This window comes from Peromyscus maniculatus, chromosome 5 (genome assembly GCF_049852395.1).
Source record: "Peromyscus maniculatus bairdii isolate BWxNUB_F1_BW_parent chromosome 5, HU_Pman_BW_mat_3.1, whole genome shotgun sequence".
Lineage (NCBI taxonomy): Eukaryota > Metazoa > Chordata > Mammalia > Rodentia > Cricetidae > Peromyscus > Peromyscus maniculatus.
This window is the reverse complement of record NC_134856.1, coordinates 104,962,769-104,979,819: the sequence shown is the minus strand read 5'-3', so window position 1 is coordinate 104,979,819 and position 17,051 is coordinate 104,962,769. Positions and strand designations below refer to the sequence as shown.

Below are 17,051 nucleotides of genomic sequence, written 5' to 3'. Positions count from 1 at the left end.
GAGAGACACACACACAGAGACAGAGACACAGAGACAGAGAGACAGAGACAGACAGAGAGAGGAAAAACATCTTTTATTCAATCAACTAACGACTTTAACCAAAGAAGATTCCGTTAGTCTTTTGCAGAGGAATGTTCTTAGACGTGTTGGCGGTTTCCTTTCTTCCAAAATGAGCTGTAAGTTTGGCCTGAGGGAGACACCTACTGGCGTCTTCCGGTAAGGAACCGCACCCGAGCTGCAGCCAATCAGAGGCAGCCTTTCGAAGCGGTTCAGCCAATGGCGCGGCAGATTCGGAGCTCCCGCGGCCCTGGCTCCGGAAGCAGGAAGCACGTGCGGCCGCGGGCGGCCGGCTGTCTCCGCGCCAAAGGAAGTGTGTCTGCCGCATTGCTAACCATGGAAGAAGGTTGAGCCTGATGTCCCCGTGTCGGAGCTGAGCGTTATAAATGGGTGGCAGGAGGTGAGTGAGGAAATGACAGCTGAGCTGCGGGGGTGAGGGACCTGCCTGGACACGGGACGCTCCGCTGAGGAGCGGAGGGGAACGCACTGTGCGGACCTGAGGAGCTCCGGAAAGCACAGCCGGGCGCAGAGATCTGTCATTCTAAGGATATGGTCAGAACCGAAAGGAGCAAAAAGAGCTGACATTTCTCCTAATCATCTGCTGTAAAGTACCCTAACAGGTTCTAAAAAAGCTGTCTTAAGTCAACATCTGTTGTAAAATATTTTTAAGATCATTTATTATATTCTAAATTATTGGGTGGGGGTGGGGTGGATGTCAGAGGATCTGTAGTGCAGTCGTTGCCCAAGAATGGACATCTGTATGTAAAGGCCTCAGGTACTAAACTTGACACCTTTCCTGAAGACCCTTGCTGTATTTTTATTTTTTAAAGTGTAAATTGCTTTGACAAGTTGCTCCTAAACAATTAACCCCTTGCCCCCCTTTTTTGTTTGTGTGTTTAATTGTTTTGTTTTTCAAGACAAGGTTTCTCTGTGCAGCCCTGGCTGTCCTAGAATTCACTTTATGGACCTGGTGGACCTTAAACACAGAGGTCCGCCTGCCTCTACCTCTGCTTCCCAGTGCTGAGATTAAAGGCTGTGTGTTTGACTTTTGAGTAATACATTAGCTTGCTCAATTATGGCTTGTCTTTGGGTATTTAGGAAATGCCATGAGAGATGTAAACTTTGTTTTGTTTGTTTTGAAACAGGATCTCTCGGGAGCCCTGGCTGGCTTGTAGCTTTCTGTGTAGACCAGGGAGTCCTCGGACTCAGAGACCCTCCTGCCTCTGCCTCTGCCTGTCCAGTGCAGGGATCTGCTAAGGCTTGACCTACTACCCTTGGAAGAGACATGAACTCTTTTTTTTTTTTTTTTTTTTTTGGTTTTTTCGAGACAGGGTTTCTCTGTGTAGCTTTGCGCCTTTCCTGGAGCTCACTTGGTAGCCCAGGCTGGCCTCGAACTCACAAAGATCCGCCTGGCTCTGCCTCCCGAGTGCTGGGATTAAAGGCGTGGGCCACCACGCCCGGCTGAGACATGAACTCTTTAAAGTTGACAAAAAGAGATGGAAAGTTTTAGAAACATAAGAAGGACCATTGTCTGTTTTAAGATCCTCATAATAGAGAAAGCAGTAAATAAGTGTCAGCACACACTTCGAACAGACTCATGCATATGAGCAGTATCAAGAATAAAACCTGAAAAGTTAACAAAAGAAACAGATTTCATTAACTTTTTACATACATTCACTAATATATGAGAATATCTGTGAAGTGGAGTTGTGAATTGCCATCATGTGGTGCTGGGAATTGAACCCTGCTCAACTGGGCTCCTTTGGAAGGAATGCCAGTGCTCTTAACCACTGAACCATCTCTCCAGCTCCTGTTATCAAAGTTTAAATGGCCAGAGGAGATTTAGTTTTCTATGAGACTGTGTCTATGGTGGTTTTGTTCGTGTAAAGATTTAGTAGTTAGTACTGATAACTCTTACCGAGAATAGATTCATAACCTAAGAGAAGTCCCCGATTTGAGTAGAGGTTCAATGTCAGTGTGTTAAACTTCGGACTTTGAAACCTACTATCATATATATGTCGTCTGAGTCTTATCATTCAGATACCTTCAATCATTTACTCAGAACCTCACAACTTGCGTGAACTTCCTCCCTTTCCTTTCCATCTGCACAGACCCTTCGTTACTAAAACTCTTTGCATCTTTATATCCATTAAACATTTTATTTTATTATTTGCTGTTTTTCCTTAATACCAGGAGACATAGGTGCTTGATTATTGAGAGCAGTCATTAAGAAGGCAAATCTTTTCTTTTTTTTTTTTTGGTTTTTTTTTCGAGACAGGGTTTCTCTGTGTAGCTTTGCGCCTTTCCTGGAGCTCACTTGGTAGCCCAGGCTGGCCTCGAACTCACAAAGATCCGCCTGCCTCTGCCTCCCGAGTGCTGGGATTAAAGGCGTGCGCCACCACGCCCGGCCGAAGGCAAATCTTTTCATTACTATCCCTTTAAAGGTGCAGGAAGGAGGCATTTTTTAGGTCAGAAATAATAGCTTGGCAGCTTTGAGTTTGTTTTCCCATTGAAAGCTGTTTGTGTTTACTTATCCCGGTAGGAAGCCTGTTAGCTCTAGGAAAAGGCAAGGCCCGATTTTCACATAGAAACACTCAAAGGCCTAGTCAGAATTATATCCTCATAAGTCAATTAAAGAAATTAGGTGGTAGCAATCTCTTTACCATCTGCCTTTTTATAGCTTCTTGTAGAAGATTCACAAAGTCCATAAACGTCTTCTTGTAGGTTTTTGTCTGTCAGTTGAAGAAGACCCCAAGTTGTCTTAAGGTAAAAGATATTTATTCATTTATTTACGTGCTTATTTTAAGCCCTTTGTCAGAGCCTGTGAACCTGTTGAGAGGCTCCACTGATCTGTTTATTAACCAGTTGAGGACTGGAGAGTAATTGAGCCTCACTTTTGAAGTTTTCTTATTTAACAGACTCAGTGAATGGAACTTTTCTTTAAAGTTCTCAACTGTGAATCATCAGGGAGCATTGTATCTACCAGTGTATGCAAATGTACTGCAAAGACAGAATGTTTTTTAAGGTGGGAGCAGATGTTTTAACTGTGAATGGACTGGTCAGGCATCCTTAGGGGAGGAGCTGATGGAGGCCTGCATGCTGCTATAGCAGGAGCTGGCAGAGCCTCCGAATTGTGTGATAAACATAGGACATGGGAGAGGGAGGCCCCATAACAGTTGTGCATACATGGTGTGCCCAAAGATGAACATTTACAAGCTTGAGTTGATGATGACTTACTTTTAACTTCTTTAAGTAAAGTTCTTTTTTTTTTGTTTTTGTTTTTCGAGACAGGGTTTCTCTGTGTAGCTTTGCGCCTTTCCTGGAACTCACTTGGTAGCCCAGCTGGCCTTGAACTCACAGAGATCTGCCTGGCTCTGCCTCCCGAGTGCTGGGATTAAAGGCGTGCACCACCACCGCCCGGCTTAAGTAAAGTTCTTAACCGTTGTGCATGCGTATGAGCATTAAAATCCATTCTCTTCTTGAGGGATGGAGTTTTTTAAGTCTGACAAGTTTTTCTCACCTAATTTAGTGTTGTTCTGTTTGAAGAGAAATAGGATAGTTGATTTGTCCATAATTGTTGTGTAACATGTACTAATCCAACCTTGAATTTGTTGATCCAGCCCATCACAGGGGGCCTGCTGGTGGGAGACAAAAGCCTACATGGCCTGAGTTTTAAGCTGCCAGGCTTTTGTCTCAGAACTGGAGGGTGAGGAAGAAGCTAACCATCTTAGAAGTTTGACACCTTTATTACCTAGCTTGCCTCTGCCAGATTAATGCTGGGATTAAGGGTGTACACCACGATGCTTGGCTATTTTTCTTTTTATGTAAATGAATGTCTGCCTTCATGTGTGTCTGTGTACCCCATGCATGCAGCACCCACAGAGGCCAGAAGGAGATGTTGGAGACCCTGAGATTGGAGTTACAGATAGTGGTGAGCCACCATGTAATTGCTAGCAATTAAACCTGGGTCCTCTGCAAGAGTCATCAGTGTTCTCAGCTGCTGAGCCATCTCTCCAGTCCCCCAAGGCTGAATCTGGATAAAAGGAAATGACAAACTATTGCATTTGAAAGACACCCCCCCCCCTTTTTTTGTGCATCTCACAGATCACAGCTTTTTCTCCCCTTGTGTCTGTCTTAGTAATTAGTGCCCCATCTCTTCTTACATGAATCCTTGACTACACTTAGGGAACTGAACAGGCAGGTGTTGATAAGAATTGACCTGAACTGAAAATCCTTCTGGAGAAGGAGGCACGAAGATTCCAGATGCAAATCACCAGAGCTCTTTAGTTTGTAAGGCACAGCTAGAGGACTGTGGGGACTTAAGTACCTCCTGACCATTCCATTCACCCCCTAGGCTGAAGCTCCTGGCAGATTCCTATGGGTACCTTGCTGCTCAGAAAGATGTGGGTGGCAGTTCTCCAAAACCCCCGCCTTGGGTGTCTCTTCGCCCTCATGGTCCTGCAGCTGCCCAAGCTGAATACAGGTAAATCTCTCTTCTCTCCTCACACCCCATCCTGGCTGCTGGGTGGAGCTGTTTCTACCAGTGCAGAGGGCTGCAGCGCTCCTTCCTACCCATCCAGACTGGGATCCAGTGGGTCCATGGGAAGGGAATAAGAGGAGTTTGGAAGGGATTGCTTTGGGTTTCCTGTCAATCAGGTCTATCCTATCTCCATACCCTTCCTGATCCTGCTTGGTTCTTTGCAGGTCACTTTGAGGTCCTCGGGCCCTCGCAGCCCATCCTTGCCTTAGTAGGTGAAGACTCAGAGCTGCCTTGTCACCTCTCACCCAGTGTGAGTGCGGAGCAGATGGAGCTGCGCTGGTTCCGGAATACATTCTCGCCTGCGGTGTTGGTCTACCATGAAGGCCGAGAGCTGAAGGAAGAGCAGATGCCTGAGTACCGAGGGCGGGCGATGCTAGTGCAGGACAACATCACTTTGGGGCAGGTTGCTCTGAAGATACAGCAGGTCAGGACCTCTGATGAAGGGGTGTATGGGTGCTCCTTTAGAGATAAACAAGCTCATGGAGAAGCCTTCGTCTCTCTGAAAGTAGCTGGTGAGTAGACAGGTTTTGACTTCAGTGACGCAATGATGTGGATGGATATGGCTTTAAAGTGTGAGCATAACAATTATGAGCCTCACAAGTGAGAAAAAAAAAATCTGATGCTGTAGTTTCTGCCCTTTAACTCCTGATTCTCTTGACTCCACCTCCAAGGTTCTGGGCTAACAGACATGTGCCACCACATCTGGCTTCAAACATGCTTCTGTTTAAAAAAAAAAAAACATCCTGGTGAAATCTAGTTCTCAGCCCATAACAGTGAACCCTCTGCACCATCAGCTTATGTGGTCCACCGGCTTTTATGTATGTAGAGAAGAAGCACGATCTTGGCTATTCCATCTAAAAGTGTAGCCTGGGCATGGTGGCACATACCTTTAATCTCAGCACTCGGGAGGCAGAGGCAGGCAGATCTCTGTGAATTTGAGGCCAGGCTGGTCTACAGAGATTTCCGGACAGCTAGGGCTATTATACAGAGAAACCCTGTCTCAAGAAAACAAAAATAAATAAATTAAATAAATAAGCAAATAAACAAATGTCCAGAGACATTTATTATTAAATTATTAGAGACATTATTAAAACTACAGTGGCTCATGTATAAGTTCAACATCCAATTTAAAAAATACTAAAACCTCTTGGCATTTTGACATGAAATATTCATTCTCACATAGATTCATAGATTTGGGCAACTGTGGTTCTTTGGGGTCAGACTATAAAATGTTTCTATGCCCTGTAGAGCTATAAGGGAAGAATCCAGCAGAAGAGGAAAACGGGAGGCGTCTCAGTAGTCATTTGAATGTGAGGTACAGGCTGAGATTGCAGTCCTTAAAGAGGTCCCTGACAGCATTGCAGCTGTCATAGAAACACTGCGGTCCTCCACCTGACTGTCTCCATGGAAACAGTCTTCTGTCCAGTCCTGCCTGTCCACGGGGAGCCGGCTGTGTCTGCTCCTCTCCTAGACCTCTCTTCCAAGAAGAGGGCTCCACTGTCACTGCTGGGGCTTCCAGACGCAGCTGGATCTTGGCCACCTGTGGGAGCCCATTCTGGGGTTCCTCGTGGCTTTACCCAGCAGGTCCGAATAGAGGATGATCAGGACCACGGGCCTGAGTGCAGGTGTCTGAGATGGTCTGCACTTGGCTGTGCTGGGGGAGGAGGTCTTTTGCTCCACCCCTTGGCGTCTCTATAAAAACCCTGGGCCAGAGACAGTCCGGGCCCGTTGGAATAGGTTCCAGGCCCTCTCGAGGCTATCCTTTATTTTCTATCTGTTTATCTCCACAAGATTCTCCGCTATAAATCCTTCTATCTAATATTTCCTGCTGATCGCACTCAAGAAAACTCTGGGAAGCTGTGGGGAGGGGGGGGGTAAACGCCCCACAGCCACCTCTAGGCCACCAGTCTTGAAATTTTTTCATCTTAAAAGAGCACTCTTTCCTTTTCTTCCTCCCTCCCTCCCTCCCTCCCTCCCTCCCTCCCTCCCTCCCTTCCTTTTTTCCTTCCTTCCCTCCTTCCCTCCCTCCCTCCCTCCCTCCCTCCTTCCTTCCTTCGTTTTATAGCCCTAGGCTGACTCAGAACTCACCATCTCCCTTATGAAGGTTTCCAGTGTTGGGATTACAGGCCTATAATTTCAGATGCCATCTTTCTGAAGAGGTCTGTCATGTGTCATTTCATTGATCCCTAGTCATCTTTGGAGTGAAGTTCTATGATATAAGCCCCCAAAGAATAACCACCACCAATTAAGGCCAGTTTCTCTCTTAACAGCTATGGGTTCTGACCCTCACATTAGTATGAAAATTAAAGAGAATGGAGAGATGGAGCTGGAGTGCACCTCCTCGGGATGGTACCCAGAGCCTCAGGTGCGGTGGAGAACTGCCAACAGAAAGAAGTTACAATCCATTTCAGAGTCCAGGAATCGTGATGAGGACGGCCTGTTCACTGTGGCAGCTTCAGTGATCATCACAGACAGCTCCATAAAGAGTGTGTCCTGCTGCATCCAGAATCTCCTCCTTGGCCAGGAGAAGGAAGTAGAGATCTCTACACCAGGTCAGTGGAACTAGTGCTGGGTTCTCATGTTGACAGACACCCAGGGCAATATAATAATCGTACCACTTGGTAGTCAGAGACAGGCAGATCCCTGTGAGTTCAAGGCCAGTCTGGTCTCCATTGCAAGTTGTAGGCCAGTGATGGTTTACATAGGGAAATTCTCTCCCTCTCAAGAAAAAAGGTTTGTGTGTGTGTGTGTGTGTATTTGCACATGTGTGTATGCATGCATGCTACATTGTGTGTGAGGTCAGAGGACAACTTATGGGAGCTGGTTTCCTTTTTCTACTGTGTTGTTCCCAGGGATTGAACTCAGTTTATCAGGCTCAGCATCAAGCGCTTTTACCCACTGAACCATCGCACCAGCCCAAGATTCAGGCTTTCTGTGCTTAGGAAATAACCATTGACAGAGAGATCCCTTGGATTCTGAATCTGTAGATTCAACCAGTGGGGTAGAGAGCATTCAGCAGAAAATACGCACCTATACTGAACATGCACAGCCTTGATTCTTGCTGGTCCTGAAACAGTGTAGCACAACAGCTGTTTCCATAGCATTTCTCTTATATTGGGATTTTAAATTAATCCAGAGATGATTTGAAACATAAAGGAGGATAGGCATGGGTTACTGGGAGATATGCATCTTCAGACTTTGATATTCAAGGGGATCCTGGAGCCCTCCCTCACTGACACCAGGGACACCTGCATCTTTACTAGTAAACTTGGTTGGTGGCTGTCGTCCATTTTTGATGCAGAGACTTTCTTGAAGTAGCCGGAAATTTTACATTTACTAATTTTGCATTTAGCTATCAACTCTCACTGTCTTAGAACTTTGTCCAAGTTCTCAGGGCTTCCAGAGCCCAGTCGTTGCATGTATTCCTGGATTCTGCCTCTGGTCTGTGAAACAGCATCTCCTATCTGATCATCTGTGTGCTTGGACCTCTCCGTCTTTGCTTCCAAGTTATCTCTTATTCTTTAGTTTCTCCTTCTACCCTTGGAATCTTCATTCACCTTCTTTCATAGAGTAGAAATCACTTCATGTTCTTTCTTTCTTTCTTTCTTTCTTTCTTTCTTTCTTTCTTTCTTTCTTTCTTTCTTTCTTTCTTTCTTTCTTTTCTTTTCTCACTGCTCGATCCGAACATAATGCCTTGTGCATGTTAGGCAAGTGCTTCTCCACTAATGTACACCCCAGAACCTTGCTATCTGTTTGTTTTTCTTGATACAGGGTCTGACAGAACCTAGGAAAATTATTTACAAGATTTTTTGTTGTTGTTGTTGTTATGGGGTTTGGAAAGGTGTTGCTTGTTTTTGTTATTGTTTGTTTGGTTAGTTTGGTTTGGTTTTGGCTTTGGTTTTTCGAGACAGGGTTTCCCTGTGAGCCCTGTCTGTCCTGGAACTCACTCCGTAGACCAGGCTAGCTTCAAACTCAGAGATCTGCCTGACTCTGCCTCTCCAGTGCTGGGATTAAAGGCGTGCACCACAGCCCAGCAAGATATTTTGGTTTATGGTAGTAGGACATATCCTAGAAGAGCTATACAAGGCCAGGTGTGTGGAAGTGCACACCCTAGGCATTAATGTGTATTCACCAAGGACCTTTTTTGTTCCTGTGGAGGATGCAAGAAGAGATTTTAAGAGGTTTATGGAAATGGCAGCAGAGACCAAATAGATACTTATTACATTGCATGCATCAGCTCCATCTTTTTTTTTTCTTTTCTTTCTAATAATTTATTTATTTTTACTTTATGTGCATTGGTGTTTTGCCTGCATGTATATCTATGTGAGAGTGTCAGATCTTGGAGTTATAGACAATTGTGAGCTGTCATGTGGATGCTGGGAATTGAACCCCGGTCCACTGGAAGAACAGCCAGTGCTCTCAACTGCTGAGCCCTCTCTCCGCCTCCCCTCCCTCTTCTGGAGACCATTATTGGGGTTTACCTTTGCATTCTTGAGGGATCTCCTGGTAATCTGCACATACAGTCTGAACATTTTATCTTCTGTCACATTCTATTTTTCAGTGATTTTTTTTTTCATTGTTAAATCTATTTTTGCCTTTTGTTTTTGAAATGGGCTGTCATTCGGTCTCAAAAGCAGGCTGATTTTCCTGATACTGAGGCCACCAGTTCAGTCATGCTCTGTGATATTCAGAGGTGCTATTTCTCCTCTATACTTAGCAGTTTTATGAGAATTTTGACATCACCCTTAACCAAAAACAAAACAAAGCAAAAATGTCTTTTTCCTTTGAGACAAGATCTCCTGAATCTCATGCTACTTTGGAATTTATGGCAGCCCTGCTTCAACCTTCCAAATGATGGATTATAGGCATATGCCAGCACTCCTAGTTACTTTTAAATTTTGTATTTAATTTTACAGGGTTTCACGTTGTAGCCCAGGATAGCCTCAAACTCACAGCTCGGCCACAGCTGCTGAGTAGTGGGGGTCTTAAGTGTGTATCCCATGCCCATTCAAAATTCCTTTTTAAAAGATGAGATAGTTCTTACCTTAAAGAGCTCTTATATGTTGCTTTTTCTGTTTTTCTACTTCCTCCCACCTGGAATCAAAGTATCTCTGAAAATGTGGGGGTGTAATTATAGCCAGTGTCACTAACAAAAGAAACTTGGCTGGAGTAAGACATGGTGTACACAATGAGGATAGTCCACCATCATCACCCCAGGCCCTGAGGGTCCTAAGCTAGTGACTTCTCCAGGGATGTCAGCAAACACTCCTCTTCTCAGTTGTTACAGGACTGTCCTCCTTAGTCTGGATTGCCATGGCAGCAGCATTCCTGGTGTTTGTGGTATATTTGGCTTTGACAAGAAAGAGGAAGAAACATGTCACAGCTGGTCCTCTAGGTAAGTCATAGAAAATGAGGTTACTTATGGATGGTGGTACCAAACAAGGGATCCATTTTGAGGGGTGGGCAGATTTTCTGACCCATAGAGAGGTTGCGGTTCCCTTGAGCCTATTATTTCAGAATTTCCATAGTAGGAAGCAAATATAGACACATGAAATACCAAATGTTCAGAGCTCAGAAGAGGAGTGGCATTAGATCTGAATGGAGTCTGGCTTTTTAAACCTTGAAACCCAGGAGGTCACACCTCCAGTTCACACTCCTGAGTGATTAAATTCCAGGAGGGAAACCAGATGTACTGGTGGTTGGCTTGCATAAGGAGAGTGTGATAGAGAATGCATTAAACACGGGAATCCTGTGTGCAGGTTCTAGACTGTAGAGCTATCTAAATAAGTCCTGGATTGTTCAGACTCTTGGCTGAGGTTCTGTCTGAAATGGTCTTGTGTGGCACTCTTCCTGGGGAGATAGGAGCAGACATCTATTCACCCCAGACAGAGATCCAAGGAGGGAGCAAAGTACAGATACATTTAAAGTCCAACTCGGTGAACCAGTGACTTTTGTTAGGGTTTGTGCTGAACAGTTTTATGTCAGCTTGACACAAGCTAAAGTCATCTGAGAGGAGGGAGCCTCGATTGAGAGAGTGCCTTTGTAAGATCAGGCTGTAGGCAAGCTTGTAAGAGACTTTTTAAATTAGTGATTGCTGTAGGAAGACTCAGCCCATGTGGGTGCTGCCCTCCCTAGGCTGGTGGTTCTGGGTTCTATGTGAAAGCAGGCTGAGAAGACCATGAGTAGCAAGCCTGTAAGCAGCACTCTGTCATGGCCTTTGCATCAGCTCCTGCCTCCAGGTTCTAGCCCTGTTTGAATTCCTGTCCTGACTTCCTTTGGTGATGAACTGTAATATAGAAGCATAAGCCAGATAGACCCATTCCTCTCAAGTTGTTTTTATCACAGCTTTTCATCACATCAATAGTAACTAAGACAGGGTTACTTTTAGCAACAAAGTGAAGGGTTACTTATAGTAGCAGAAATGACTCAAAGACAGCTATATCACCAAGGCCAACATGGGTGACAGCTCATGAAAACTGGAAACCTAGATAGAGCACACTACAAAGCCTGTAGACATCTCAGCAGGATGGAGAGTATTCTGTCCAGGTAACACAACTGGTCTAAGCCTCTTGCAGGCAGCTCTCCTGATTACTGCCTCTTCCAGCCAGTCAGCTGGCCTCTGCTTCTAAGGCAGTTCAGCTTGTCTGAGAATGTCTTTCAGCAATCCGTGCGTGTGTGCGTGTGTGCGTGTGTGCGTGCGTGCGTGCGTGTGTGTGTGTGTGGGGGGGGATTTCTTTCTGTAATCTGTGAATATATGCTGTTCCCATTGGTTAATAAATAAGCTACTTTGGCCTATGGCAAGGCAGCTTAGAGGCAGGTGGGAAATCCAAGGAGAGAAACAGGAAAGAGAAAGGTGGAGTCTGGGGGGGATGCCAGCCTGCCACCCAAAGAGCAACATGCCTGCAGACCGGTAAAGCCACAGAACACGTGGCAAAACATAGATTAATAGAAATGGGTTAATTTAAGATATAAGAGCTAACTAGCAAGAGGTCTGCCATAGGCCATACAGTTTGTAAATAATATTAAGCCTCTGAGTGATTATTTTATAAGTGGCTGTGAGACTGCGGGGCTGGGCAGGACTGGAGAAACTTCCAGGTACATATATGCTTAGGACAGGAGGGGCCTAGTGTATCTGGTCAGTTTCAGGAATTGAGTTATTTCCCAGATTTAACAAGTTTCCCTGCAGGATGAACTGACTGCTGACTAACAAGGATTTTCTTAGGAACAAAGACTTTTCTTGTCTTTTTATGGCTGGTGTTAATCAGATACACTTGTAGCTGTCTTGTCTGATTCTGGCTTTCATTTTCCTATGTCCTAAGTTTTCTGTCTTTAGGAGGCCTTTGTGGTATATTTGCTCAATTTATAGAAAAACTCCTAAACATTTCATTTGTTTCCATTTTCTTTTGTTGTACTGTTCACAAAATTTTTTCTCCCTAACATGGTGGTGACTTCTGTTTTTGTTTTTGTTTTTTAGAATGGAGATTGGCCCGGTTACATGCAGGTCAGTCTACTTGCTGCTTCTCTGGGTTCAGAGCTCTAACCTCCAGTATTGTTACTTTTCTTTCTTCCTTCCTTTCTTTCTTTCTTTCTTTTTTTGTTTTGTTTTGTTTTGTTTTTTGGGGGTTTTTTGTTTTTGTTTTATTTTCAAGACAGAGTTTCTCTGTGTAGCTTTGCCCGTCCTGGACGGCACACTGTAGACCGGGCTGGCCTCTGCTTCCCGAGTGCTGGGATTAGAGATGGGCCTGGGAGCCCCTAGCTATGTTGTTTCTTTTCCATTCCTGTGATAAAAACATCTTGACAAGGCAGCTATCTGAAGGAAGGGTACGGTCCAGGCTCACACTTCCAGAGGGGTAAGAATCCATCACCATCACGGCAGGGGCGTGGCAGTCAGCCAGGCCGGCACTGGGGCAGCAGCTGAGAGTATACCTCCTGAACCCCAGCAGGAAGCGGAAAGCACACTGGGAAGGGGACTGGCCTTGGGAAGCCTAAAGCCCGTGCCTGGTGACACACCTCCTCCAACCAGGCCACACCTCCTAGCCCACCCCAAACAGTTCTACCAGCTGGGGACCAAGTGTTCAAAACCAAGTGTGAACCTGTGAGGGCCACTGTCATTTAAACCAGCACACCTCCCAAGAACCCAAAGACCAAGAATAAAGAGAAGGGAAGCTATTGATAAGCTTTTAGTAGTGAGCACGAAGAGATTTTTAATTGTGGGGGAAAGCCTGATCTTTCTTTCCTTGGGACTCCTAAAGGGCCTTGAAGAATGGCCCAGACCAGCTCCCTGTGACAGGGTGATGGAAGGCACAGCGAACCCTGGATGCTGTCATCTTTGACATTACCTGTGGCTGCTGATGAGAGGATAGAGGCTGTGAGCAGACATCTCTTCCCTGAGGGTACCTGTCAGCTTCTAGAACACTCCTGCATATCTTTAGAGAAGGAGGGGTAGGCCACGCTCCGTCTGGCATTCACTGATGCACTTTCTCTTTGCTTTTAGTTGGTGTGACCCTGGATGAGAACACGGCCCACCCCCACCTTGTCGTGAGCAACGATTCAAAATCCATTTACCTAGCAGACTCCCGTCAGACATTGCCTGATACACCAGAGAGATTTGACACCTGGCCCTGTGTGTTAGGCCGTGAGACCTTTAACACAGGGAGACATTACTGGGAGGTGGAGGTGGCAGGTAGGACTGACTGGCTGGTGGGGGTGTGTAGGGAGGACGTCCTGAAGAAAGGATTCATCCTCATGTCTCCCAGGAACGGTTTCTGGGTCATGGAGTTGTCTCAAGAGGAGTACTGGGCTCTGAAACCCCCTCGGGTCCTTCTCTCTCTGCCAGAAGCTCCTGGTCAGATTGGGATTTTCCTGGACTATAATTTAGGAATCGTCTCCTTCTACAATACCAGTAGTGAATCCCATATATATACTTTCCAAGAAGGTCCTTTTTCTGGCCCTGTCCGTCCTTTATTCTGTTTGTGGTCTTGTGGTGGGAATCCCCTGACCATCCGTCCAGTGGCTGCTCAGTCTGAAGCGCCCTGAGTAGTGGTTGACAACACAGGCCATCATCCCCTTAAGCAGCCTTATCCTCTCCTGTCTCCTTCTCCTGAGGCTAAGGCTGTCACTTGTCATCTAGTCCCTCAGTGACTTCTTTTGGACGGAAACTGGGGGAAACTGGATTGCCAGATTGTGGGTGACTTCGTAATGAGCTTTAGGCCAGCAGTACATCAGGAGTTTGGGAACACAGTCTGAGGACACCGTGATAAGTGAGTTAGTAAGAGTGTGACAGGAAACAGCTTCTTGTCCTGGAGAAGAGAGAGGTCACAGAATGACCGCAGGGAAAGCCATAGGCAGGGCCTAGAGAGTGCGGTGAAAGTCGACCAAGGGTTCATTGACACGGCACCTGGGAGGTCTGCGGATGAATGCTCTTGTCTTGAGTTCCACATCCAACAAGGTAGCAGACTCCAGCTCTCCTCTAGGTTCTGTTGGACAGGCTAACAGAAGGAGATTGCAAAATTCAGGAGGGCTTTTCCCCTGCCACCGCCGAATGCGCGGAGGCAGAGGCTTGGGTGCGTTCAAGATTCGGCCTCACCCGTAATCCACTGCCATGGCCGAGGAAGGCATTGCTGCTGGAGGGGTAATGGACATGCTGAAGACCGCCCTCATCCACGATGGCCTAGCACGTGGCATCCGAGAAGCTGCCAAAGCCTTCCACAAGCGCCAAGCCGGTCTCTGCGTGCTCGCATCCCATTGTGATGAGCCTATGTACGTCAAGTTGGAGGAGGCACTTCGTGCTGAGCACCAGATCAACCTAATTAAGGTTGATGGACAAGAAACGAGGGGAATGGGTAGGCCTCTGTAAAACCGATAGAGAGGGGAAGCCATGGAGGGTGGTTGGTTGAGCTGTGTAGTGAGTGGTTAAGGTCTACAGCAAAGACTCTCAGGCCAAGGATGTCATTGAAGAGTACATCAAATGCAAGAAATGAAGAAATAAAAATTTTGGCTCAAATAAATAAATAAATAAATAAGAAGAAAAGAAAAAGAAAAACTCAGGAGGGGAAAGGTCTCCAGCATGGCAGTTGTGCAGGCGAGTTTATGCCAACTTGACACAAGCCAGAGTCCCTGGAATGGAGAGGGCGTCAACTGAGAAAATACTTCTGTAAGACTGGTCAGCCCATAAGACATTTTTTAAATTAATGATTGATGTGGAAGGGCTGGGTCCATTGTGGGTGGGGCCACCCCTGGGCTGGTGGTTCTGGGTTCTGTAAGATCGGCTGAGCAGGATGCAGGGAACAAGCCAGTGTCAGCTCCCGCCTCCGGGTCCCTGCCCCGTGGGAGTTCCTGTCCTGGCTTTCTTCAGTTGCTGAACTACAGTGTGGAAGTGTAAGCCAAATAAATCATCCCTCCCCAACTTGCTTTTTGTTCATGGGGTTCCATCCCAGCAGTAGTAACCCTGACTACGATGGCGGCAGTTGAGACGTTCTGGTCAGGACGCCAGCGTTTTTGTGTTAGTGCCTTCCCCGTGGCCCTAACCAGCCCCTGTGTGTTCAACGTCAGGTCGGTGGCTCCCAAAAGTGCTTCTGTCTTGTCCCCTCACTCTCACTTTGGAGATACTATTTGGTGAGCCTCCGCTTCCTGTTTCTCAGGCACCATCAGCTGCCTCTCCCCACCGTTATCTACAGACAGTTCCATGCTAACTACTGTCCTCCATGCCCAGTCACTCTTCGCCAGTACAGCATCTCTTCTGTTTACAGACCGTCTGTGTCGTGAGAACTAGCTCGTGCTTTTGGCTAATCCTGGAATGAACTTTACTCACACTCCATTTCTCCCCACGTCCATGTTTAATGCCATGAAGGGAGAGAGATTTAAGTGCATAATACTGTCGGCGAATTTCTAAATGGTCTTATTAAATAAAGAACACTGAGCCAAACGTAGGGGTGAAGGCCTTAGAGAGATCAGGGAAATAGGGAGAGCCACCAGCCAACCTTACCTCACCAACTCTGCAGCTTCCAAAGAGAGTAACTTCCTGTCTATCCAGGCTTATATGTCTTGCTCTTCTGCTATCTGATTTGCTCTCTGTCTAACTACATCACTCCCTCTTCCTGGCCAGCTGTGTCACTTCCTGTCTGTACAAGCCTCCAGAACTCTATGGTTGGTACTGTGATTAAAAGTGTGTGTCCCTACCTGTTAGAATGGCTACGATCAAAAACACTAATGACAACCAATGTTGGAGAGGATGTGGAGCAAAGGGAACTCCACTGTTGGTGGGAATGTAAACTTGTACAACCACTGTGGAAATCAGTATGGCGGTTTCTCAGAAAATTAGGAATCGAACTACCTCAAGACCCAGCCATCCCACTCTTGGGCATATACCCAAGGAATGCTGATTCATACCATAAAGATACATGCTCAGCTATGTTCATAGCAGCACTATTTGTAATAGCCAGAACCTGGAAACAACCTAGATGCCCATCAACGGAAGAATGGATGAAAAAAATGTGGTACATATACACAATGGAGTACTACTCAGCAGAGAAAAACAATGAAAGCATGAAATTTGCAGGCAAATGGATGGAACTAGAAAAAATCATCCTGAGTGAGGTAACCCAAACCCAGAAAGACAGTTATGGTATGTACTCACTCATTGGTGGATTCTAGATATAAAATAAAGAACAATCAGACCACAAGCCATAGAACCATAGAGGCTATAGCATGGAGGTCCCTAGGACGACTGTGGCATATAATAAATTTCAGTTTTACTCAATTATTGAAAAAAAAAATAGCCAAATGAATGGAAACACATGAACTATGAACCAAAGGCTGAAGGGCCCCCAGCTGGATCAGGCCCTCTGAATAGGTGAGACAGTTGATTGGCTTGATCAGTTTGGGAGGCAACTAGGCAGTGGGACCAAGTCCTGTGCTCATTGCATGAGTTGGCTGTTTGAAACCTGGAGCTTATGCAGGGACACTTGGCTCAGTCTGGGAGGAAGGGACTGGACCTCCCTGGACTGAGTCTACCGGGTTGATCGCAGTCCTCGGGGTAGGACTTGTCCTGGAGGAGGTGGGAATGGAGGGTAGGCTGGGGGTAAGAGGAGGGGGGTGGGAGGGGGGAAAATAGGGGAACCCATGGCTGATATGTAGAACTGAATGGTATTGTAAAATAAAATATATATATGTATATGTGTATATATATATATATATATATATATATATATATATATATATAAACATTAAAAAAAAAAAGTGTGTGTCCCCATGCTTGGCTCTGTTTCCTGTGTGGCCTTGAACACACAGAGACCCTGCTGCCTGCTCAGTGATAGAATTAAGGGCCACTGCTGCTTCACTTCTTTGTTTACTTAAAATGCCTTGCTATTTCCTCTGATCTCCAGGCAAACTATATTTATTAAAGCACAAATAAAATAACACCACATTTCAGCACAAATAAAATATCACCACATAA

The 17,051-nt window shown here is 45.9% G+C and overlaps 1 protein-coding gene and 1 pseudogene across 3 annotated transcripts; both read left to right on the top strand.

The window, feature by feature from the left end:
- Nucleotides 1-300: 300 nt before the first annotated feature.
- Nucleotides 301-15,002, top strand: LOC102907781 (butyrophilin subfamily 1 member A1-like). Of its 3 annotated transcripts, none has more exons than XM_015986669.3 (7): nt 301-457; nt 4,412-4,540; nt 4,762-5,109; nt 6,868-7,149; nt 9,876-9,992; nt 12,072-12,098; nt 13,092-15,002. In XM_015986669.3, the coding sequence occupies exons 2-7, from the start codon at nt 4,435-4,437 to the stop codon at nt 13,631-13,633; spliced, it is 1,422 nt and encodes a 473-aa protein (XP_015842155.1). In that variant the 5' UTR covers nt 301-457; nt 4,412-4,434; the 3' UTR covers nt 13,634-15,002. The 3 variants fall into 3 exon arrangements, with proteins under 3 accessions (XP_015842155.1, XP_076429132.1, XP_076429133.1); XM_076573017.1 differs by lacking the exon at nt 301-457 and adding an exon at nt 2,475-2,823; XM_076573018.1 differs by lacking the exon at nt 301-457 and adding an exon at nt 3,465-3,988.
- On the top strand, nt 14,199-15,002 carry LOC102907486 (small ribosomal subunit protein eS12 pseudogene; annotated as a pseudogene).
- Nucleotides 15,003-17,051: the final 2,049 nt, after the last annotated feature.

Bases quoted from the DNA above. Each gene is read 5' to 3' on its own strand.
- LOC102907781 (XM_015986669.3), top strand. From the start codon at position 4,435: ATGGGTACCTTGCTGCTCAGAAAGATGTGGGTGGCAGTTCTCCAAAAC. The intron at 9,993-12,071 runs GTAAGTCATAGA...TTTGTTTTTTAG, and splicing joins TGTCACAGCTGGTCCTCTAG to AATGGAGATTGGCCCGGTTA. The intron at 12,099-13,091 runs GTCAGTCTACTT...CTTTGCTTTTAG, and splicing joins ATTGGCCCGGTTACATGCAG to TTGGTGTGACCCTGGATGAG.